We start from the raw sequence: 23,137 nt of genomic DNA on the forward strand, positions 1-23,137 counted from the left end.
TCCCAGAGGAAACAGGTGGGGGAACTCGTGAAAGCGTCTTCCCCACACTAAAGGTGAACCCGAGACCAGGCTAACCCTGAGCCAACCTCGCCCTGGCTGTGTCCAGACAGCTCGGACATGGAGTGGACGGAGCAGGGCAGGCTGGCAAGGAGCTCAGATGTGGAGCGGGCAGAGCTGGGCAGGCTGGTGAGGAGCAGACGCGTCCTGGTGGCCGAGCCCCTGTGGCCGTGGAGGAGGTCCTTGATGAGCCAGCAGCAGAACAGGGTCGCGGAGCCATGGAGCTGCACCCGCCTCACCTGGAACTGCATACCTGCGGGGGAAGGCGGAGGCGGGGCCCGCTGAGCCGCGGCCTGAGCACTGGACTACGCTCCTCCCTGGAGCAGTGGGCAGCAGCCGGGCGGCCTGGGAAGGGGCAACCGCCAAGGGCAGGCAGGGAAGGGACGGCCAGGAGGCCCAGGGCGGAGAACAGAGGGACGGCCGCACCATCCTCCTCCAGGCCACACGTCCTAACCCAGGGATGCGCCAAGAGAGCCCTGCAGCACCTCTCAATTTTAGAGAAGCCCAGAAAACCTGCCCCCTTTGCACGGCTACAGAGGGGACTCCTTCCGTGACAGGAGAGGGCACCTGGCTGAGCTGCGTCCACAGCGCAGGGTCGCAGGGTCGGGCTCACTCAGCCACACACACTCACACACACACACAATCTCCTTCCTGTTTTACGACGTATCTGTGCGTTTTTGCATGGCCTCCTGGGTAGATGCTAACACAAATATGGTAACTTTTAGGGAGAGGTACAGGAGTTACGAGAGATTTTGTTTTGCTTATATTTTCTAATTTTTCTACAAATAACATTTATTACTTAGTTTTTTTTTAAGTTTAGGAAAAAAGTCCTAGCAGGGAACTCCACAAAATCAGCAATATGGAACCAACGGGCTAAAATAATGTGAGCAGGTTAAGAAACCATCCCAGAGCTCCCAGACGGGGCGGCCTTTCCTGGAGCAGGTCCCCACAGCCTCAACGTGGGAAGCTGGGTGGAAAGGACGGGGCAGGGGGCAGCCTCAGCCAGGCTCCGAATCGCCTCCTGGGGCACCAGTGCGAGCAGGCCTGGAGTCCCCGCCAGCCTCTGGGGCTGCAAGAGCAGGGAGGACAGAGGCAGAAGCCCCCATGGCCAACCCGCTCAACGGCTCCAGGAGGAAGGGCACCCGCCCTGCTCGGGGCCCCCCACTCACAGCCCCGCACGCACTCAGCCGTGAGCCATCTCGGTGGTAGCAGCTTCCGGCGTAGGTGCCCTCCTGGATCTCACGCTGCGGGCTGGCTGCCCTGGGTGCCGGGGCACCGTCCCCCCTCAGGGGCGTGGAGGTGAGCTGGAGGCTCTGCTTGGGCTGCTCTTCTGCTGGGAGTGTGCCTCCCAGGCCAGCCTCTGGCGTGGACAGCGGGCAGCCCCGGCTTTCTCTTCTGCTCCCTCGGCGATCAGAGGGCACCAGGCGGACCTCGGCAGGCTCTGCCTGGTCGCGCTCCAGACACCTCTGGCAGAACGTTCCGCCTCCGCTGAGATCTAGAGAGGTGCTGCCGGTCAGCAGTAACAGCCCCTCACGGTCCCGCAGGACGCTCGGCTCCTGGAAGCCACCCTCGTCCAGGTCGGAGTCTGCGGCCAAAGGCGAGGGTGACCTCCCGAGCTCCGAGGTCGCAAAGGAGCAGCTCGATGAGGTGCGGTCTGTCTGCTCGCTGATGAAGAGCTCCTTGAGGTCCCAGGAGAGTGAGCTCATGTCCGCCGCCTGCACCTTGGCCCCGTCCGACACGCCAGGGAGGTCAGTGGCCAGGGCATAGCAGGCCGAGGAGCTGCCCGCGTGGCTGCCATGCAGGTCCCTGCCTCCAAGATCGCCGGGTGCCCAAGGCGCCCCGAAGGAGGGTGGCTCTGCTGGAGGCTCGGCCCAGCAGCCCCCCTCGGTACTCGCCGCGTCTGTAGCCAGCTGCTCCTTAATCAGGCAGGTCTCCAGCTCCTGCCTGTCGCTCCCCATCCCCGGCCATGGCGCATCCACAGCAGGTGTCCCAAACCAGGGGGGCGCCCGCCCGAAGCAAGCGCAGTGCGTCAGGCAGCCTGCTACCCCGGGCGGGCCCGTGGCCTGGGGCCTGGCATCGGCCCAGGGGCTTAACCCCCTCAGCTCCTGCTCCGTGTCCTGAAACAGCACCCACATCTGGGCACTGCTGCCCCTGTCCTCGGTTCCAATGGGTGTGGCAGGATCTTCACATGGAGAAAATGGAGTCTCGTTCACTGGTTGAGACCCTTCTCCTTCCCCAAGGTCCTGCTTGGGGACCTCTGTAACTGCAGGCTCCTCTTTCCCCAAGGCAGTGTCCTGCTGGCCCCTGGACAACGACTCTCCGCTGAGGGCTGGGGGGCTCCTCCTTGTGACACTCTGCTGGTCCCTGGACAAGGACTCTCCATCAAGGGTAGGGGGACTCCCCTCTGTGACCTTCTGCTGGTCTGACTCTCCATTAGGGGTCAGGGGGCTCCCTGCTGTGACCTTCTGCTTGTTCCTGGACAACGACTCTCCGTTGAGGGTTGGGGGGCTCCCTTCCGTGATGCTGTCCACTCTGGGGATAATAATATGGATTACTTAGTGGTCACAGAAGAGTCAAAAGGAAGGAATCTCTATTACAGGCAAATTCAAAGCATTTAACACCACACATTTCTGAAAAATTTTCCGACTTCTCTAATATGAACTTCATCAATTCTAAGAATAATACTTTATTATTGTAAGACACACTTAGAGAGTAGTCAAGTAATTTTCAGTATGAGAAAACTGCACTTGTATCGGTTCTCTGCTATCTACCTAAACAGTCCTGAGTGCTGCTCCCTCGTTCCTCACCTGCAGAGGGGGTGACCTCACGGGGCCAGGGAAGCCTGGCCAGGTCGCACGGCCTCACCTGGCAGGGGCCGTGCCAGGGAGGACTGGCCGGGCTGTCATGTGTGGCTCAGAGCAAGCACTCAGAACACGTTAGTTATTACTCTTAATATTAGGCTGAATCTTTCCCTGAAAGCGTTTTGAGTCCACCTACCACCTACCTTGACTGTTAGATAAACCTGCAGCCCCTTGCAAAGGGACTTACCCCAGAGTTGCCCGAGAGGAGAGGGAAGGGGGACGGCCTCCAGCCGCCAGCTGGGTCTGAGCCCCGATGAAGCGCTGGCCTTGGCTCCCCGTGAGCCTCGGGGTCTCGTCTGGTGGTGGGACGCTCTCCCTGGCAAGCATGTCGTCGGCACCTGCAACCGGCAGCAACACCAAACAAGTGTTCCCATGTGCGGGTGCACCTCCCGGGTGAGTCCTCCCCACCGCCCCGAGGCCTAGGGCCAGGGGGCCGAGCATGAACCCCCCCACCTCACAGGCACCCCTGGTCCAGCCACCTCCATCTCACCCCACTTACTGCATAGCCTCCTCATCTCCCTGCCCCTCTGCCTAGCCCCTGCTCCGAGTCCCTACTGTCAGCGCAGCCACCCCTCCAGCCCCTGCCCCGTGGCCCCTCTGCCCTCCGGGCCCCCTGCATAGACTGCACCTGGCTGGGTTCTGCAAGGCGTCTGCTCACAGCTCTGCCCGGCGCGGCCCTCCTGGGCCCAGAGAGCCAAGCGCCCCCTCCCCCTTCTCTGCACACCCTTGCCCTCTGCACCCCACCCCTGTGCTCCGGGGCCACGGGTCCCCACAAGGCAGCTCCCATGGGGCAGGAGTCTGCATCTGGCCGGGTCCAGCCCTCGGCGGGTGGCAGCTTCTCAATGGAAGGAGTGGGGGCTGCTCTCAGGGGACCCCCAGGCATGAGGTAGTGGGTGAGGACAGCGGGCCAGCACCTCCTCCCCTGAGGGCATGTGTGCCCCGTGCAGCCAAAGTGCTCGTCCCCCAGACCCCAAACCCCACTGGTGAGACTTCTCCTAAGGACACAATGGGAGAAGCCCAGAAATGCTGCAACTCCCCCCCGATTTTCTACAAAGACCAGGTACTAAACACACACGTACACATACACATACACACGGCAGCAACTAATTCTGGAAAAAGGAGAAGAGAAATGTAGTTAGCAATAGAAAAAATAAAAATCTTTAAAAGTACAGTCTTTGCAGGCAGAACATCACAAATACAAGGAAGGAAAGTCCGTGCTAAGAAAAGTGGGAACTCGAGGGGCGTCAACAACATAAAGTATCTTTTAAAACAAATTACTAAAATCCAACTTGTGATGCCCAAAATGTGACCCCTGAGGGACGCAGCAGCACTTCCCCACCGGGGTCCGAAGCCTGGACCAGCCCAAGGCGGCGGATGCGAACCTCCCTTCCTGAGAGCCCGGCGTCCTCTGCGGACAGCGCCCCACGGTGGACCCCACCCCGGCAGAGCCTGGACAGGCTCGGAGCAGTCCCTGCTGCCTCCCACACCCCAACACCCCCATGTCTATGCGGACCACGGGCACCAGCCCCCTGGGATGCCTCCAGCCACGCAAAGCAGCGAAAACACGGCCCAGGAAGTGGGCGCAGGCGGAGACTGGCCGGCATGCTGGGGTGTCCCCTACGCAGACATGGCAGCACGACCCGTCCTTGTCAACAGACAGCTCAGCAGCCCAAGCGGCCACGAGGCCGCACCAGTCCCTTCCCGGGAAGCACCTGGTTCCTGGGCTTCCCAGAACTTCAACAGGTCTTACACTCTCCAATGTCCAGAACCAAAGCGGACACTGCTTGAGGGCAGGCAGCTGCTTCCTTAGGTTTCCCCACACATCACACGCAGACTGGGGACAACAGGTACTGGGGGTTGGATCAGGTCCCGCCCCGGCCCGCGGGTGTGAGAGCAATTGTAACTAGGACCCCTGAGGTGTGATCGGTGAAGGAGCCCACACTGCAGCGGGGGGGCCGCCATCCAAAGCGCCTGAGGTCCCTATGAGCAAAGGAAATTGGACGCGGAAGCAGCCACGGGGAGCAGCGAGAAGCCAACGACACCCCGGAGAGAAGGAAGAAGGCACCACCATGTGCACTGAGATGTGACAGAAAAGCCCAGGACCAAGGACGGCTGGCGGCCAGCCCCACAGCACCACAGGCTTCTCGGGGAAAACATCGGCCTGTCCACGCCCCAATTTTGGACTCATCCCAGCCTCAAAACCACGAGCCAATAAATTCCTGTTGTTGATGCCGCCCCACTGTATGGCATTTGTTTCAGCAGCCAGGAAACTGAAACAACAGGGATTCATGAATATTTGTTGAAATAACTTAAAATACTAAGTTAAAATTACCAAGAATCAAAGTAATTAAATAACTAAATACCACCAGGAATGTTAAATTCAGGAAGTAATTTGATAAAATACGTTAATTCAATATTTAGCCAAATATACTTGGTTAAAAAAGAAAAGACCATCAGTTGGCTAACTGCGTCTAAAGTAGAGGTGCCAGGGGATTTGGCGCAGAAGATGCCAGCAGGCTGTGAAAATGGCACGCATGTCCTGTGTGTCTGTGAGGGCAGCTGGGAGAGGCTCCGTCCCTGTGGACGGGCATCTTCCCCACGGCCCAGCCGCGGGCTCACCCTCCCCGCCAGGCCCTGCACGTCTCACCCTCAGCCCCGCTGGCCGGGTTCCAGCCCAGGGGGTCCGCTGTCCCATGCCCAGGGCCGCCCCAGAGGCCGACGTCCGGGCAGCCGGCCGAGTCTGGCAGTGAAAAGGAGCTGTCGTACAAGAGGTCCATGGATCTGTAGAAGCCAGGAATCAGGAAAGTGATGTGCTAGGGAACAAACAGCAACATCTCAGAACCAGGAGAGCCCTGCAGAGCCCGAGCTGCCCCCGGGGGAGAGGAAACAAAGGCCTGAGCAGGGCTCTGGCCATGTTGCCCCAAGGCCAAGGGAGACCCTCAGCACCTGTTCCCCAAGAGAAAGACGAGTGCTCCAGGAGGCAAGCCGCACAGCCACCTCCGCATCCCCAGGGGATGCCCTCGGGCCCCAGAGACCCAGATTTGCAAACTTCTCCTTCCACGGCTCACGTGGGCAGCTTAAGTTCTTCCAGACGTGGCCAGAAGACGCCAGCCTCGGTCCAGAGGAGCCCACCCCGGGCAGGCCGCCCCAGCCCCGTGCTCCAGGTAAGGGGCCCGGGCCCGGGGGCTGCACACCAGACACGTCTCTGCACCTGCACTGCGGCCCAGGGCCACATGACTCACGGGGCTCCTGACCTCCCAGAGGGAACTTGCGGGGTGTGGGCCCCCCGCCCACAGGGAGCCTTCCTGGAAGGACCTAGCGCCGCAGCGTCCTGCAGAAGAGCCGGCTCGCGGCCTGGGCTGACTGCCTCTAAGTGACTTACGTTTCACTGACTTCACTCGGGCTTAGCTCGGCTGCCTTTTAGCATTAGCGCTAGAGAACGGGGAGACGTGAGGTGGGGAAGTACTGAGTGCACGCTGCCGGGTCCCAGCTCCAGCCCCAGTGCAGGGGACAAGAGTGGACAAGAGCGGACAGCAAGGGACGTGCCCTCCAGGCCCCTGGGGTGAGCAGGGCCTCAGGGAAAGGCTCCGGTGAACCCCTCGGGCATCACCTGCATTGAGGCACCCAACAAGCGTGGGGCACAAGGACAGCTCGGGGTCAAAGCCACGCTGCCCCTCGGCAGAGGCGGGTGGGGTGTTGAAGGGGGCTGCGGGTCAGACGCTCCCCGGACCACCCCCCGGGCCCCTACACCCTCGGCGCCTCCCCTTGAGCCCGGAGGACCCTGGGACTCCTCCACAGCAGAGGCGAGGTCGGCCCCGGGCCGCCTGGAGGTGCAGCAAGGCAGGGCGGGCGAGGAGAGCCCGGCCAGCGGCGAGGCCGAGCGGCAGCCCCAGTGGCCGCAGGGCCCAGGGACGTCGCAGCAGCTGACGCCACATGGAACGAGACGACAGGTCCCACCAGCCTCGGCCCCCACTGCGGTCGCGACCACACACTCCACCTTCGTTTCAAGCCGCGCGGGTGAGGCGGTTGCTACACAGCCCTGGGGGACAGGAGCTCCTGGCCTGGTCCTCATGGCCCTTTCTCGCTGGCCTGGCTCTGGTGCGGGGAATGCCCACCTTGCCAGGTTCAAAGGTCAACAGTGCCAGGAGGGGAAGAAGCTGTGGGCACAGCTGCCCCTGGCCACACAGCACAGGCAACAGGCTGGGGACGGGGCAGCGGCCCGGGACAGGCCTGCAGACTTCAGGGCCACTCCCCCACTCTGGGTGGCCCGCTGAGGTGGCCGGGTGCCTGCGGACTCAGAGGTGCAGGTCAGCACTGGCGACCAAGGTGCGGTGAGAGACGAGCCCAGGCAGGGAGAGTGGAGACCCGGCCTGCCCCACGACCCCACTAGCTGTGCAGCCCAACGTCCCGCTCTGGGCCTGAGGGTCCTGGGTAAAATCAGTGAGCTGGGCCAGAAGGCAGCGCCGGCCCACCTGCACCAAGGCCCTGCAGGATGCACACACCGCGCAGCAAACAGCCTCCCCCTTGGGCGCAGGAGGGCACCCACCTTGCCCAGCAGCTCGCTCCTTTCGTAGCCGAACAGCATGAGGGCAAAGCTGCGGTTGATGCCGTAGATGGTGCCGTCGGGCAGGAGGGTGACAAGCCCACTGATGGTCGAGAACACCCAGACGGACGCCGAGAAGCCCTGCTCGGGCACAGTCTGGCCACCGGCCGCCTCCTGACTGGGCCTGGGCTTGAGCTTTAAACTCAGAGGGAAGGTGGTGCCATCCTTAGCTCTTCCGACGCACCTCTGGATCTTGAGATCCTGGAAGGAAACGTAATTCAAAGCATAGCACGGAATCTAAGTTCCTGAGATTTAAACTCCTGGCCTCCCCCAACCGCTCTCCCTTCGGGTTCCTCCTGTCCTCTGCCCTTCACCCAGGGGCAGAGCCTGGGCAGGGAGGACCCGTAGCTGGGGTGGGAGGACCCCGAGTTGGATCTGCCCCACCCCCACTCCAGAGCAGCCCGGGCGCAGCACACCCCTGGGGCCACCAGGAATCTGGGTCCCACGAAAGTGAAAGAAAACTGCAGGAGGGTCCAGGGCAGAGGAGTAGAAGAAGGCATGTCCACGCAGCGGGCACCCACAGCCCCTCACCTGCCACTGCTCGGCCCGGCCCCCAGGGTGCAGCCCCCGAGGGCTGGGAAGGCAGGTGGGGCTGGAAGGGGGAAGAGAGGCGTGGCCCCCAGCCCCGTGTCGCTCTTGGACAGGGTGCCAGGACCCTGGCTGAGGATGGGCAACAGCTTCCCGCTGCTGGGTCTCAGGGGCCTCGCCACCCCACGGCCACCCTGCCCATCAGTGTCCCAGGCAACCTCGCCAGCTTACGCCACTTCTGCTTCCAATGTGCAGCTTCCTGATTAAATCTCCCTGACCCACACCCCTCACCCAACCCTGAGTGCGCTCCCTTCCTGGTTCCCAGGTGGCAAACTGGCCCACGCCTGGGCCTCGCTCCTCACTCCCCCACCAGCCCCCAGGACAAGTAAAACCACCACGGCCCTCTGTGAAGGGCTGCAATCCAAGACGCCGGGCCCTGAGAGGGCCATGGGCATAGCAGGGGGTCCCTGTGCCCTGTGGGGTGTGTCCGGTGCCCAGGGCCCAGTACATCCCAATGTCTAGTGCATGCATCTGGCTCATCGTTCAGGGACCATCGCTCAGCCCCAGCCAGGGCTGTTGCCCACAGGGCCATTTGGCCATCTCTCACCCATCTGTGGGCAAACGCCTGCGAGTGGCTCAGGGCCTCACGTAAGCTTAGCTCTAGCAGCGACTCCAAACAGTCTCCCCGAGGCTTGTCCCAAGTGCACCCTCTGTCTCTGGGTCCCCAGTAACCCTGCTTTAGATCAGAATAAAGGATGCTCTGGGCCTGAGAGCAGGTCCTGGCTGCCTCCACTTGGTGGAAAGCTTACAGCTCACAAATGGCAAGCTCAGAGGGCTGCGTTCCCAGCTTAGGGCCGCCAGGTGAGCAAGAGTTTGCATGGAGGCCGAGGGAGCCTCTGCTTCTTGCAGCAGCAGGGCTGAGTCTGCCCAAACTGGCCATCCAGGTGGCCCTGAAGCTGCTGCAAGGTGGCAGGGCAGGGCAAGGCAAAAGCCAGCTGGGGAAAGTAGGCACCTCGGAGCTGGGGGACTCAGCCCCAAACCTCTGACCCTGGGACCAACCAGTCCTCCCTGCTCCTCCCGGCCCCCAGACCTCTCAGCAAAGGGAGATTATAGCACGTTCCTCCCAGCATGGTCCAGTGAGAGGACTGCAAGGACAAGGGGGTCAGCCGGGAGACCACGTGGGGTCTTGACCCGCCAGAGCTCGGAGCACAGGAAGCTCTCCGGAACACAGCCCACAGCATCCTCGCCCATAACCCGGGTGTGCCTGCTGCGGGGCCCTCAGCCAGCAGCCCCCAGCCCAGCCCAAGGCCACCATTGGACAGGCCACCATCCTACCTTAGGGATGTGCTCGCCGGGAGGGGGCACCTGCACCGAGGGAATCAGGTCCGTTATCTGCTGCCCGGCCACCTCCTCCCTAGATGTGTAACCATGCAGATGTGCAAACAGACTGTTGCAGGAGGTCACGGTTCCCTTTGAGGAGAAAACCAGGTTTCTTATGCATTAAATAAAAGCTTCCTACGCCGCAGCCTTGTACCACCCTACACCTCGATCCCTCCCAGCCGAAAGCAGGACCATCAACACCTCTGTCCGAGAGGTGCTCAGCGAGCTGCGAGCTACGACAGCGCCCTCCTTCCCCCTCCCTCAAGCCACAGAAGCGCAAGGCAGACGAAGACGAGGGCCAGGGAGGGCAGACTGTGCCGGCTCCCCCGACACCCACAGTCCCCGGCAGGGCCTCTGCCACACCCATCTAGAAACAGGCCCCGAGGGAACAGGGAGGTGGGGACTAGGCTGTGCCCTGTCTAGCCCAGTGTGGCCCCATCTGGGATCCACACAGGGCCTGCAACCCCCCAGGCCCCCCAACACACCCTCCCCACGCCTGGCCTGGCCACCAGGAACCCGGAACCAGCCTCTGGCACCCCCAGCCCCCAGCCTCAGAATCTCTGTGGAAGAGGAACTGGGGGGGTGAGGCAGGCTACGGGATCCACATTTGTTCCCTAGTTTTAATATTGAAAAGTGCAGAAAAAATTAAATTTGACTATAAACGCTTCCAAGTCAAATAAACAGTGAAAAAAAAAAAAAAAAAGCGCAGATGAAATGCTAACCAGTGGTTACAGCCCAAGAGTCGAATCAGGAACCTCAGGGCCTCCCTGACTCCCCAACAGAAAGTGATGGGCAGGTCGGCAGGGGGGCAGGAGGGTGGGGGACCCTGGGGAGGCACAGATGCCTGGGAGGGCAGGCGGGTGGGATGCGGGCAGGAGGGCAGGCGGGTGGGAGGAGGGCAGGAGGCGGGCAGGAGGGCAGGCGGGTGGGAGGAGGGAAGGAGGCGGGCAGGAGGGCAGGCGGATGAGAGGAGAGAAGGAGGCGGGAAGGAGGGCAGGCGGGTGGGAGGCGGGAAGGAGGCGGGCAGGAGGGCAGGCGGGTGGGAGGAGGGAAGGAGGCGGGAAGGAGGGCAGGTGGATGGGAGGCGGGAAGGAGGCGGGAAGGAGGCGGGCAGAAGGGCAGGCGGATGGGAGGAGGGAAGGAGGCGGGCAGGAGGTAGGAAGGAGGGCAGGCAGATGGGAGGAGGAAAGGAGGCGGGCAGGAGGCGGGCAGGAGGGCAGGCGGGTGGGAGGCGGGCAGGAGGCGGGCAGGAGGGCAGGCGGGTGGGAGGAGGGAAGGAGGCCGGAAGGAGGGCAGGCGGGTGGGAGGCGGGAAGGAGGCGGGCGGGAGGGCAGGCGGGTGGGAGGCGGGAAGGAGGCCGGAAGGAGGGCAGGCCGGTGGGAGGCGGGAAGGAGGCGGGCGGGAGGGCAGGCGGGTGGGAGGCGGGAAGGAGGCGGGCGGGAGGGCAGGCGGGTGAGAGGAGGGAAGGAGGCGGGCGGGAGGGCAGGCGGATGGGAGGGAAGGAGGAGGGAAGGAGGGCAGGCGGATGGGAGGAGGGAAGGAGGAGGGAAGGAGGGCAGGCGGGTGAGAGGAGGGAAGGAGGCGGGCAGGAGGGCAGGCGGATGGGAAGAGGGAAGGAGGCGGGCAGGAGGGCAGGCGGATGGGAGGAGGGAAGGAGGCGGGAAGGAGGCGGGCAGGGGGGCAGGCGGATGGGGAGGTGGGAGGCGGGCAGGCGGAGGCCGCTGGGCGGCCCAGGTCAGGCGTGAGCTGTCCGTCTCGGTGCCCCCCGGGCGCCCCCGCACGCCCTCACGGCCCATCAGCCGGGGAATCACAGTGCCAGGCGCCCGCCTGGGGGCCGCGTCCCAGCCAGGGGAGTGTCCAGGGATCTGCAGGCACAGTTGCTGTTGTCCCCGTCACGCAGATGAGGAGCCGAGGAGGGCATGCTCGGCTCGGGGGCAGGCCCCGCAGACCCTTGCCCCGTTCCCGGGGGTGAGGCAGGAAGTATGGGCGCCCGAAGCCCAGACGGGGCGCAGGACGCAGAGCCCCACAACGCTGACGCCCGAGGAACCGAGCACACTCACATCGCTTCGGAGCGTGACGTGGGCCGAGACCCGCTCCACGGGCTCCAGCACCACCACACAGCAGCGGCTCTGCTCCCGCCCCATCTTCTTCATCCACACGGAGACCGGAATCTTCTGCCCATTGCGGTTGACAACGTCCACCTGTGGGCACAGAGAGGCTCGCCCTGCACAGCTCGGAAGCCGGGGTCCCAGGGGGACCAGCAAGGCAGGAGGGCCGGCACCAGGGCCTGAGGGAGGCCGTCTGTCCAGGACGCCAAAGGAGGCCATCTGTCCTTCTGAGACCCCACAGGAGGCCGTCCGTCCGTCCATCCCGAGACCCCACGGGAGACCGTCCATCCGTCCATCCCAGGACCCTGAGGGAGGCTGTCTGTCCACCCAACCTGGAACCCCGAGGGAGGCCATCCGTCTGTCCATCCCAGGACCCTGAGGGAGGCCATCCGTCTGTCCGTCCAGGACTCTGAGGGAGGCCGTCTGTCTGCCCATCCTGGAACCCCAAGGGAGGCCGTCCGTCTGTCCATCCTGGGACCCCAAGGGAGGTTGTCCGTCTGTCCATCCTGGGACCCCGAGGGAGGCTGTCCGTCTGTCCATCCTGGGACCCCGAGGGAGGCTGTCTGATCCCAGGAGCTGCCCTCCCTAGACCTGAGGCACTTGGGGATTTTCAACCTCTGCTCACCTGAGTACATTTCATAAATTTACCAAAGTACAAACAAGGTTTCTGAATCTCAACGTTACAGCCTGAGTGAAGCAAACCAAAGGGTGGGTTTCTCTGTGCGCCCCCAGCTCACGTAACAGCAGAAAAGAGAGCACCAGGGTGTTTATTAGGCAGACACCACACCATCATTTGTTTCTTCTTAGTAGCTCATCCTTGAATCCGTAAATCTCCGACACGACTCCTCCTCTCTAACTTGGCTGGATGCGTGACACACGGCCTCAGCATCTGTGTCCACCCAGGCTGGACACTCGTCCCCAAGCACACCTCCCACTGAGACCCCTCCAGTTGCCCCTCCCGTTCCAACAAATACCAGAACAGAAGGAATGTGTAGAGACAGTAAAATCCTATTACTATTTTTGGAATTGGAGGTGGTGCCAGTTTGCAAAATGCTAGTCAAGCTACATTATCATCAAACAAACATCTAAGATGTCCCTGGAATTAATCAGTGAAAACAACCACTTCTGCTCCTTCGCGGCTGTCCTTTCAAAGGGCCTCCTCCTGCCACCTCACGTCTCTCCCACCACATGGAGGAAGGGAGGCACCCCGGGAAGCCGGCCACATCTCCAGGGGGAGAAGCTGTGGTTCTGAGGGGGGTGCCCAGCAGTGCAGGACCCAAGCTAGCAGCCCCGGCCGAGAGCCTCCACGCCCACTCACCACGGTGCCGAAGAGCACCGCAGCGCGCCCGCTGGCCTCCAGGTCCTCCTCACCGAGGGCCTCAGTCACGTCCAAGCCGGACTTCACAAAGAACTGGGTGAGCCGCCGGCCGATCAGGTCTTGGCTGCTGTACCCCAGGAGCTCGCATGCCTTGTCGTTGGCCACGAGGACCTGAGGAGTGGCGGAAGGGACATCGCGAGTGGGCGTCCTTCCACCCTGAAGAGAGCCCAAGAGGGGCAAGGCGGGGCCCCACGGTGCCACCACCAGCCGCCGGCCACCACGCAGGCAACACCGCAGCCAGGCCTCAAGGACACCGGAGGGAGCGACCACGCACGGCGTGCCTGGGTCTGAGCTGGAAGCACACATCCCTCCTGGTCAGAAACGGCCCCCGTCCTGCAGTCAAGACCAAGGAGAACAGGCAGCGTTTGCGTCAACCTTCTCTCCCATCTACCGATTTTGCTGTTGGTACCTCAGTGCACATTCTGCAAATGCGTTATCCAGCCTGCTCTCAGGCAGGCCCGGGCAAGCAGCTAACTTCCCCCTCCTGCAGCCCCCATCGTGACAAAAGGGTTCAACGTGCTTTAATCGGTTCGTATTCACACTTCCAAATTCACACCTTTTGCTATTATAAAGATAAAGCCAAACGTTCTTCTAACTGCACCTTGAACAACCACGTTCCCCCATGAAGGACCCCATCTGAAGTGTCGACCCCAGGCCCGCACGCTGCCCTCACCTCCGTGGTCGTGGCGTCCACGGTGAAGACAGCCTTGCTCGGGTTGCACACGGGCGCCGAGAGCCCAGAGGACAGGCCCCGCGGCAGGGAGCAGCCGGAGGTGCTGGCCAGCGAGCCGGCCGGGTCCAAGCACTCCGACGGCCCAGGGCACAGCACCTTGCTCGTGCAGATGTTCTGGGCGGCCAGCGATGAGAGACAGTAGGAGCTCCATCTGTCCTCTGCAAGGGGAAGGGGGGGACGCTGCACACCACGGGGCTGCCAGGGGCTTGCTCCCGAAGCCCCCCGGAACCACCGCCCCACCCGGGGACCACGGCCTGCCACCCTGAACCACCACCCCCGATCCGAGGAACCACGGTTCCCCACCCTGAAGGACGACCCCTGTCGGAGGGCCATGGCACCTCACCGAACCAAGGGCCTGGCTTTCTCCTCATCTCTCTCGCCTGCTCCGGCCGCTTTAGACACACGAAACTGTAAAGGTGCTGATGGGCCCTGCCCGGAGCTACCACCAAGCTGGCACACAGGCATCTCCAACATAATGCACTCCAACAAAGTTGCCAGTCTCCCCCATCCCCCCTTCTCAGTGTGTCAACTCCATCCTTCCAGCGACTCGACCACCAGGCAAGCCTGACCCTCCCTCTCCCGGACGCGCCGGACAGCCCTCCCTCCAGGCTCTGCTCCCCCGCAGCGCCTCTGGCCACCACCCCGTCACCCATGCCCCTCTACCTGCCTCTGGCCCCTGGGGCCTGTTCCCAGAGCCACCAGCGGTCCTCTTAAAACACACCTCTGAGCAGGTCGCTGCGATCCGCCAAAGCTTCCCACAGAGCAGAAGCCAAAGCCCTGGGCCAGGCACTGCACTGTGCCCTCTCCACCCAGTGCCCGCCCCGCAGGCTCCCGGCCCTGGACCCCCGGCCTGCTGCCCGCTCTGGCCCAGGCCCCGCTGGCTCACGCCCTCCCATCACGGCAGCCCAAGCCCAATGCCACCCCCTGGAGCAGGTGCCCCAAAGCAGCAGCTCCCACCACTCCCACCCAGTTCTCTGTACACACCCTACCCGCCCTACTCCAACTGCTCGCTACACTCCGCCCAGGCCCCACTGGAAACATAAGGGCTACAAGAAGGGACCTTTTGCTACTGCGGCTCTGTTACGTGCAGAGCAGGTGCCTGGGTCAGGCAGGAGAACAGAGCCAGGCCTGCCCCACCGGCCATCCCACCAGCCTCCTGTCCCCTCACTGCTGAGGGGCTCACAGGAGCTGCCAAGAGCAGGTGTGAGAACAGGCCCCAGGGGAACTGCTGGAAGCTGTGAGCTCTGCCAGGAAGCGGCACTGGCCACAAGCCACCCTGCACGGTCTGCTCCAGAGGGTCCGATGCGCCGTGGCCACCCTAACAAGGAAGACCATGGCTAGACAGGGTGCAGGTCCCAGGCGGCACTGGCCGGGCTGCTGCCCACTCAGGACCACCACCGTCCCTGAGTGCAGCCTGTCCAAGTGCTGGACTGGGATCGCCTTCCGGAAGCTTCCTCTCGGCCGGTCACACAGCACTTTGCTTCATCTACCCCCCCCTCCCCTGTCCTGGGACACAGTCCGACCTGCTGTCACCCAGATCCTGGGGACACAGCACCAACCCACTGTCACCCGGGTCCTGGGACATGAGGCCGACCCACTGTCACCTGGGTTCTGGCACTGTCCTGGGGACACGGCGCCGACCCGCTGTCACCCGGGTCCTGGTCCTGATCAGCACCCTGGATGCTGGCCAAGGGGCCAGTGCTGCCGGGGAGAGCACCCTTCTCCAGCTGCCTGTCGGAGCGGCACTGAGGATCACGGCCCCCAGGCCCCCCCACCTCCAGGCATGCCTGAGCCCTCTGCCCTGCGCCCATCCCCAGCGATGCCTCCACTCACTCGGCCTCAGCCCAGCCGCCTGCTCTCCCCCTGCTCCCGCAGCCCACCCACCCTCACTCCTCGGTCAGCGGGGGCTCCGGATCCTGTCCTGCCCCCTGCGCAGCTGCCAGATCCATCGTCCTCAGATGGTCTGTTGTGCCGGCACCATGGACAAAACTCCCCTCCCGAGGAGTCTGCCGGCTTCCCAGACCCCCACCGGCCCCCTCCGCAGCCACAGGCACCTTGCCACCCCCCTCGACCAGCTCCTCCTTGAGACCCGGTCCCCCCTTCCTCTGGCTCCAGGGGTCTCTCCGTGGTCCCCCAATTTTCCAGGTCCACCCGCCTTCAAGCAAGCACCCTGCCCTCTCCCCAGGCTCCCCATCCCATAAGGCAGAGCAGCGCTTCCTTCCTCAGATGGGCCCAGGCCCCCGGCTGTGTGCAGGGTTCGTGGGCGCCCGGTGACTGGAGACAGAGGTAGGCGGAAGGAGCCACAGCCCCGCCTGCCCTGCCGTGAAGCTGGCTGCCCACACACTCCGCCCCCCGTGGTGGCGAGACCCCCCCCCACGCGGCAGGAGAGGGGCCCTACCTCGTCTGCCTTTGTGTCCGGGGTCGTTAGGATCTGCTGAACTAACCAGGCAGAGCGGGCCCCACACACCCCGGCCCAGCCCGGGACAGGGCTTTCCACACTGCTCAGTGGGGAGCGCGGCTCTAATCCGCCCTGAGCTGCCCGAGCAGAGCCCTGCCCGGAGAGTCGCGGCGGAACGACAGACGCAGGAGGGCATCCTCTCCATGTCGCCCGCCAGCACAGGACGAGCACCTGAACAGATGCCCTTCCTCTGCTCGGACAGACAGAGTTGATTAGATCATGAAAAGGTCTCCCCGGGGAAGAAGGAAGAGCTGGGAACGCCCAGGCGGCGCGATCAGAGAGCGCCCATACCGGACAGCGCCGTCCTGCTCCGGCAGAGCTTGGCGAGCCCATTCTTCCTGCTCAGGTGCCTGCGGGCCGGCGACAGGGACTTGCTCGGCGAGCACGGCATCTGGGCAGCAGGGCCCTGCGCCCACTCCGGGAGGGGCAGGCTCCCCGACAGGCATCTCCGGTCATCCTCAAAGGCCATCATACCCCTGTGTTCCATCAGAAGGCGGCAGCCGTCCTCGAGTTCCCACTCCCAAAACCGTCAACTAGAAAACAAAGTGAACCTTGTTAAAGTCTGCAGTGTGTGGACATAAAGGCAGTTTAACCACCTGAACCCCCAGAGCCCCAAAGCCTGGCTCCCACCCAACTGGGATGGAACTTACGACACGGGGGTGGGCAGACCCAGGTCGTGCTAAAAGAAGCTCTTTCAGACACACGTAGGAAGGGATGGGAAAGAGAAGGAAAAAGAAGGGAAGACAACAAAGACCGGGGTCGGAAGGGGCAGCAGGAAGGGGAGCTGCAGGCTGACTCCAAGTGGACGTCGTCCAAGTGCAAGGAGCTGCCAGCTCCCGCTGCCCACCAGCAGTGCCAGGGGGCTTTCCACACGACAGCAATGCCAAAGCCCCAGCCCCAAGAATCTGCCTGGGCCTTCGCAGGTTTGTTTTTGGCTTTTTACTTTGAGATACTAGTAGATTCACAGGCAGAGGTAAGAAAAAATACAGGAAAGTCCCCTACAGCCTTCACCAAGTTTCCCCCAGTGGAAGCATCTGGCCTAAGCATGGGGCAGAACCACGGCCAGGAAACTGGCATGGACAGAATCCATCAAGTTCCTTCAGCTTTCACCAGACTGACCTGCCATGTGCATTTGTGTGCAAACATGCTTGTGTGCACATATGTCTGTGCATGGGTACATGTGCATGTGTGCACACAGCACTGTGTGAGCACCTGTGGATGCATGCCTGTGTGTGCACACGTTTGTATGTCTGTACATTGTGCACACATGTGCATGTCTGTGCATGTGAGCATGTCTGTGTGTGCACTATGTGCACGTCTGTGCATTGTGTGCGTGCACATGCTGTATGTATGTGCACTATGTGCATGTGTGCACGCATACTGTATGACTGTGTTGTATGTGTGTACATGTGCTGTATATTTGTGCATTGTGTGCATGTGCACACATATGTATGCATGCCTGTGTGCTGCGTGCATGTATGCGTGCATGTCTGTGTACTGTGTGTGCACCTGTGCATGCATATTTGTGTGTTGTGTGTACGTGCATGTGTATGTCAGTGTTGTGTGCATGTGTGCCCATGTATGTGCATGTCTGTGCTTCATGTGTGCACATGTGCTATATGCCTGTGCGTTGTCTACATGTGTGCACACATGTGCTGTATGCCTGTTATGCACATGTGTGTGCACACTGTACATGTGTACATTAAACTCTACAAAATGCTGTCACATGTGTAGGCCCACCAGACCAGCACTGCAGTGAGGGTCCAAATAGCTCCATCCCTGGCCCTGGCAAGCACATAAAACATAAGAGTACACTTACCAATACCCCTGTCCTCACGACCACCATCAACAAGGTGAGGCACTGGTGGAGAGAAAAACGTCCTTGACTAGAGGGAGGACGGCCCCACCTTGCCACCCCATCATGAGGGCCTTCAGGATAAGCCAGAAGCTGTTGCCACCAGCACTGGAACCACAGCCCATGGGGCCAGAGTGCCATAGCCCCACCCCTCCGCGCACCCGTGACGTGCCCAGTCCTTGGAGGACAAGACAGCATGCCCACCCAGAGCCTGCATACCCTCTCCCTGGCCACCTTCTGGATATCTGGAATCCCAGAATTCTCTGCCAAAGGGCCCAGCGCCCACTTCCGAGAACTGCAAGGCCTCTTGCCAGGCCGGTCCTCCCCCATCAGCACATCAGGCCCAAGGGAGGGGCTCTTCACCAGGTGGACAGAGCCGGCCAAGCAGGTGGCAAGCCCACACATGGGCACCCAGGGCCCTTCCCAACACAGGGTGGGCTTGAGTGCACAGGAAGGGGGGCTGGCCCTTCCTAACCACTGCCTTCCAGCATGGAGCTCCACAGAGTCCTGACCTTGCAACTCTACCCTGGCTTTCAAGGTCATTATAAAGATGTATTAGCAAGACGGGAGGGCAGCATGTTGTAATTTGTGAGCCTGACTTGTGACTTACAGATGTCAACACGTGGTATGGAGGCCCACTGTGCTAGCGTGGGGGGCGGGCAGGCACCGGACAGGTGGGCTCTTGCAGGGCCCAATAAGACCACCACAGAAGGGCGCAGACGTAGAGACAAGCTGTAGAGCTGCATGACTTACACAGAGGGTGTCACAGGAAGACGGACAATAGATCAGTGTATGTCCTGGAGATTGGCACACGATCAAGGGGCCATTTCTAGTCCACGGGGACTAATGAAGTGTTCAGCAGCCCCAACGGGACTGGACCAGCTCAGCCCTCTGCTGTAGGATCCTGAGCCGACAGCCGGGCCTCCGGCATGAAGAGTTACGCACACTCCACAGCACGCTCTGAGGACTCGGAGGTGGTCAGAACCAGCACACCATGGAAGCTTAAATGGAGTTAGAACAATTAGCTACGCTTTGGGGGAAGAAATTTGTTTCCCTGTACCTTACCAGGCACAAATATTAGCTCTCGATTAATTTAAGAACAGAAGATAAAACTTCTAGGCAAAAAGTAGTTATCTGGTGGTGGACGAGATAACTGAGTGGCTCTCACATTTCAGAACCAGATCTCGCTAGGATATCATTTCTGCAGAACCTCTGAGATGCTGTAGAGTAGAGGAAATCCCCAAAGGCAACAACAAACAAACAGGAGCTGAATCAAACTGTGATCCTTTAACAAATGGTCAAGGTGTGTCACCCCCAGGAGAGGACGGCCACCCTGGACAGCCAGAGCGTCCTCGACAGCGCCGGGGACCCCTGATGGCGGCTCCCGAGACCTTCATTCAGCAGCACCCGTGGGGTCTGCTCAGAAGGAAGGCGACCCAGATTTAGGCCCGGTTTTCCAAACTTCAGAGCAAACATACTTTCTTTCAACCAAACAGATGAGGACCCACGCTACCATGAATGAGAGTCCACAGGAAGAAAAAGAAAACAGACAAAAGATTTAGACACACAAGAACATTAGATGTTATAATTCTCAGATATCAGAGTGCAAAAGACCTGTGTATAGATTTAAAAATATAAAAGATGTAGTCATAAAATGAGCAAACCATAAGAGTGTCTCAAAAATACTAACCAGATTTTAAGACTCAAACAGAGTAATTAATGAAGAGGGAACGATAACCCAGTAAGAACAGATAAGCTATAGTGGGTAAATTTAATGTTCTGGGAATGCCAAGGAATGACTATGGTTTGTTAATTTCTGGTGGGTATGGTAGGAAAAAGTTCACAGAAATGTTGCTGTATTAGGTTATCTTCTTGGGGTAGAGTAGGAACATGTTGGAAGTAAAGTAACTATTTTAGGTTAGTTGTCTTTTTCTTACTCCCTTGTTATGGTTTGTTTGAAATGTTTTTTTATTATATTTTTTTAATTTTTTGATATAGTTAATAGCTAATTTTAAAAAAAGAGTTAATTTTTTTAAAAAATGAAGAAAATAATGCAGAGCTCCCCTGAGGAGCTGGTGGAGAATGCAGAGGTGTTGTCTTCCCCACCTCGATGGTTGCTGATGTGCTCACAGACATAGGGGCTGGTGGTTTGACGGGCTGAACCCTCTACCACGGGACTTGCCCTTGGGAAGACTGTTGCTGCAAAGGAGAGGCTAGGCCTCCCTATAATTGTGCCTAAGAGCCTCCTCCCGAATGCCTCTTTGTTGCTCAGATGTGGCCCTCTCTGTCTAGCTAAGCCAACTTGGCAGGTGAAATCACTGCCCTCCCCACTACGTGGGATCTGACACCCAGGGGAGTGAATCTCCCTGGCAACGTGGAATATGACTCCCAGGGAGGAATCTAGACCCAGCAACATGGGATGGAGAACATCTTCTTGACCAAAAGGGGGATGTGAAATGAAGTAAAATAAAGTTTCCGTGGCTGAGAGATTCCAAAACGAGCCAAGAGGTCACTCTGGTGGGCACTCTTATGCACAATATAGATAACCCCTTTTACGTTCTAATAAATTGGAACAGCTAGCAATAAATACCTGAAACTATCAAACTACAACCCAGAACTCTTGAATTTTGAAGACAATTGTATAAAAACGTAGCTTATGAGGGGTGACAATGTGATTGGGAAAGCCATATGGACCACACTCCCCTTTGTCCAGTGTATGGATGGATGAGTAGAAAAATGGGGGCAAAAAAAAAAAAGGCACCCAGTGTTCTTTTTTACTTTATTTGTTCTTTTTCACTTTAATTTCTATGCTTATTATTTTTGTATGTGCAATAATGAAAATGTTCAAAAATTAATTTTGGTGATGAATGCACAACCATATAATGGTACTGTGAACAACTGAATGTATGCTTTTTATGACTGCATGGTATGTGAATATATCTTAGTAAAAATGAATTTAAAAGAAATAAAAAAGACTATCGACAGAATTCCCTTCTAAAAAAATCCAAAATCCCAAACAAATGCATTCTTCAGCCATGTCTACATACACGATGAGACTGTCTCTCAACAGGAGACTGATAAGCAGACTTCAGACAGCTGGTGTCCTCGGAGGTGGGGACTGGGGAAGGGGCGCTGGGGCACAGGGGCCATGGATTCAAATGTGTGCACTTTGTTGTAATGAATGTGACTGACATTACATTTATTCTTTTGTATGAATCAATTAGTACATACCAAAAATTAAATGATGTTTCATATGCAAACACACACACACACACACGCACACATATACATCCAGCTTGGATCCCAAAAAATGGCAGCTGAGTATAAACCAAAACATACATAGAAAGCCAGAAAGAAATTAAACAATAAATTATCAGAACATATTCTTTCCTTCAAGTAGCAACATTTAAATCTCACAGGTCTATATTTCCTTCTCTAAGCACCTAACGGCATTAATTATTTCTATAATAAATAGCAATGACATGATCATAGAAGTTTTCTACTTCTAGAATCAATCTGGAGACAAAGCACAGAAGACTTCATTACAGCTTCAGAGTACATGGTAAACCTTACAAACCTTTACTGTGTAAAAACAGTAAGATAACTGCAGAATACATTGTATACTTTATAAAGCTTTACTCTGTAAAAGCAATAACTCTTCAGAACACATGGCAAACCTTATAAAACTTCACATGTAAACATAATATTACCTTTCAAAATACATCGTAAATCTTACGAAGTTTTACTTTGTAAAAATAATAATATAACAAAAACGGGAACAGAGGTAAATGAAGGGAGGGTAAGGGCATGAATTTTTTTTCTTTCATGAAGGATATTGATCAACTGTCAAAGACTTGCTGTGCTGCGGGAGCCCCAACTGCGGCTGCACCTCTGCGGGGAGCCTCCCCAGCCACCCGGCTCCCCACCACAGGCTGCCCTCTCAGAGCAGGGCCTGGCTTCACGCACCTTAGGGGCCCCCGGATTTTTCACAGGGTTAATTTAGACTCCAGAACCAACCAGAAAAGCGTGCAAGTCTAGGCCTCCGTTTTTAGAACTTATTTTTTTTTTTTTTTTGGTATCAGATCCTGAAGGTGCCTCAGGGTAAACCCATGCCCATTGCTAGCTCTGATTCCAGAAGGGGCAAGTGACCCCAACTCAGATCAAACAGAAGCAAAGACAGGTTTGCAGGGAGCTTCTGGGAAAGTCCCCCTTGCTCTTCTGGGGGAACTTCTGGAAGCAACTGTCTCTCCCCGCCTAAAACCTAAGGAAGCACATAGCTCCAGGTGCTCCCACCACTGCTGTACAACAAAGAACAGAACCAGCCCTGGGATGAGGCCAACACGATGAGCATGGAGCAGAGAATGGCCAGGATGCCAGTCCTGGAAAATTCTGAGCCACTGGATCGAGTACCCTAAGACCCAACTCACACAGGTGGCCATTCTGAGTCTGTGCTTCTGTTTCTTAGATCAAAGCACCCCAAAAAATACAGAGTAGGATGGCTGCTGTGATGGGACATGTGAGCAGAAGGGGCGCCCCCTCGACCTGAAAGGTCAGCAAAGGCTTCTGGGGGAGGCGCTCACTGGCAGACCTGAGCCGAGAGGAGTGGACGGTGGTCACCATCCAGCAAGGACTCCCCCAGCACCCTTGGGAGGGGTCAGGACACTGGAGGGGAGGTGGAGCCGGCCTGGAGAAACCGGCCGGACTTCCAGGGCCTGCTCTGCCAGTCCCAGCAAACTGCATTTTATCCTGAAAACTGGGGACAAGGAGACAGGCCACAGCAATCCGGGTAAGAGATGAGGCAGTCCAAGGCTAACACAGGGTAGAAAGATGGAGAAGGGAACAGAACTCTGGATGTACTGACACAGAACTGCTGGATTTACTGAGGAGAATGGAAAGTCAGGGAAAGAAAGGTGTCAAAGCCACATGCCAAGATTCCAGGGCAACTTCATTCTCTGGGGAAAGAAAATCTGGTGAAGAAAATATGAGGCAGCAGGAATGTCCCTTGGAAACCTCATGTTGAGAGAAATAAGCCTCTTATTGTATGATCTCACTGATGTGAAATAATTTAGAAAAAGAAAATTCAGACTCAGAAACTAGAATACAGGTTACCACTGGCTGGGGTGGGAGAGGGGACGGAGAGTTAATGCTTCATTGCTCAGAGTCTCCATCTGGGGTG

The 23,137-nt window shown here is 58.8% G+C and overlaps 1 protein-coding gene across 3 annotated transcripts in view; it reads right to left on the reverse strand.

Annotated features, from left to right (window-relative positions):
• Positions 1-23,137, reverse strand: part of PASK (PAS domain containing serine/threonine kinase) — a 41,142-nt gene that overhangs the window by 17,217 nt on the left and 788 nt on the right. For all 3 annotated transcript variants that reach the window (XM_037848740.1, XM_037848739.1, XM_037848741.1), the window contains exons 2-12: positions 17,926-17,967; positions 16,398-16,639; positions 13,589-13,806; positions 12,856-13,026; positions 11,490-11,630; positions 9,385-9,519; positions 7,465-7,722; positions 5,566-5,731; positions 3,106-3,256; positions 1,241-2,589; positions 87-310 (exon numbers count right to left, since the gene is read on the reverse strand). In XM_037848740.1, coding sequence (XP_037704668.1) covers positions 87-310; positions 1,241-2,589; positions 3,106-3,256; positions 5,566-5,731; positions 7,465-7,722; positions 9,385-9,519; positions 11,490-11,630; positions 12,856-13,026; positions 13,589-13,806; positions 16,398-16,593 — 3,009 coding nt within the window. In that variant the 5' untranslated portion in view covers positions 16,594-16,639; positions 17,926-17,967. The remainder of the gene's footprint in view (positions 1-86; positions 311-1,240; positions 2,590-3,105; positions 3,257-5,565; positions 5,732-7,464; positions 7,723-9,384; positions 9,520-11,489; positions 11,631-12,855; positions 13,027-13,588; positions 13,807-16,397; positions 16,640-17,925; positions 17,968-23,137) is intronic.

Source organism: Choloepus didactylus, chromosome 9 (assembly GCF_015220235.1).
Source record: "Choloepus didactylus isolate mChoDid1 chromosome 9, mChoDid1.pri, whole genome shotgun sequence".
NCBI lineage: Eukaryota > Metazoa > Chordata > Mammalia > Pilosa > Megalonychidae > Choloepus > Choloepus didactylus.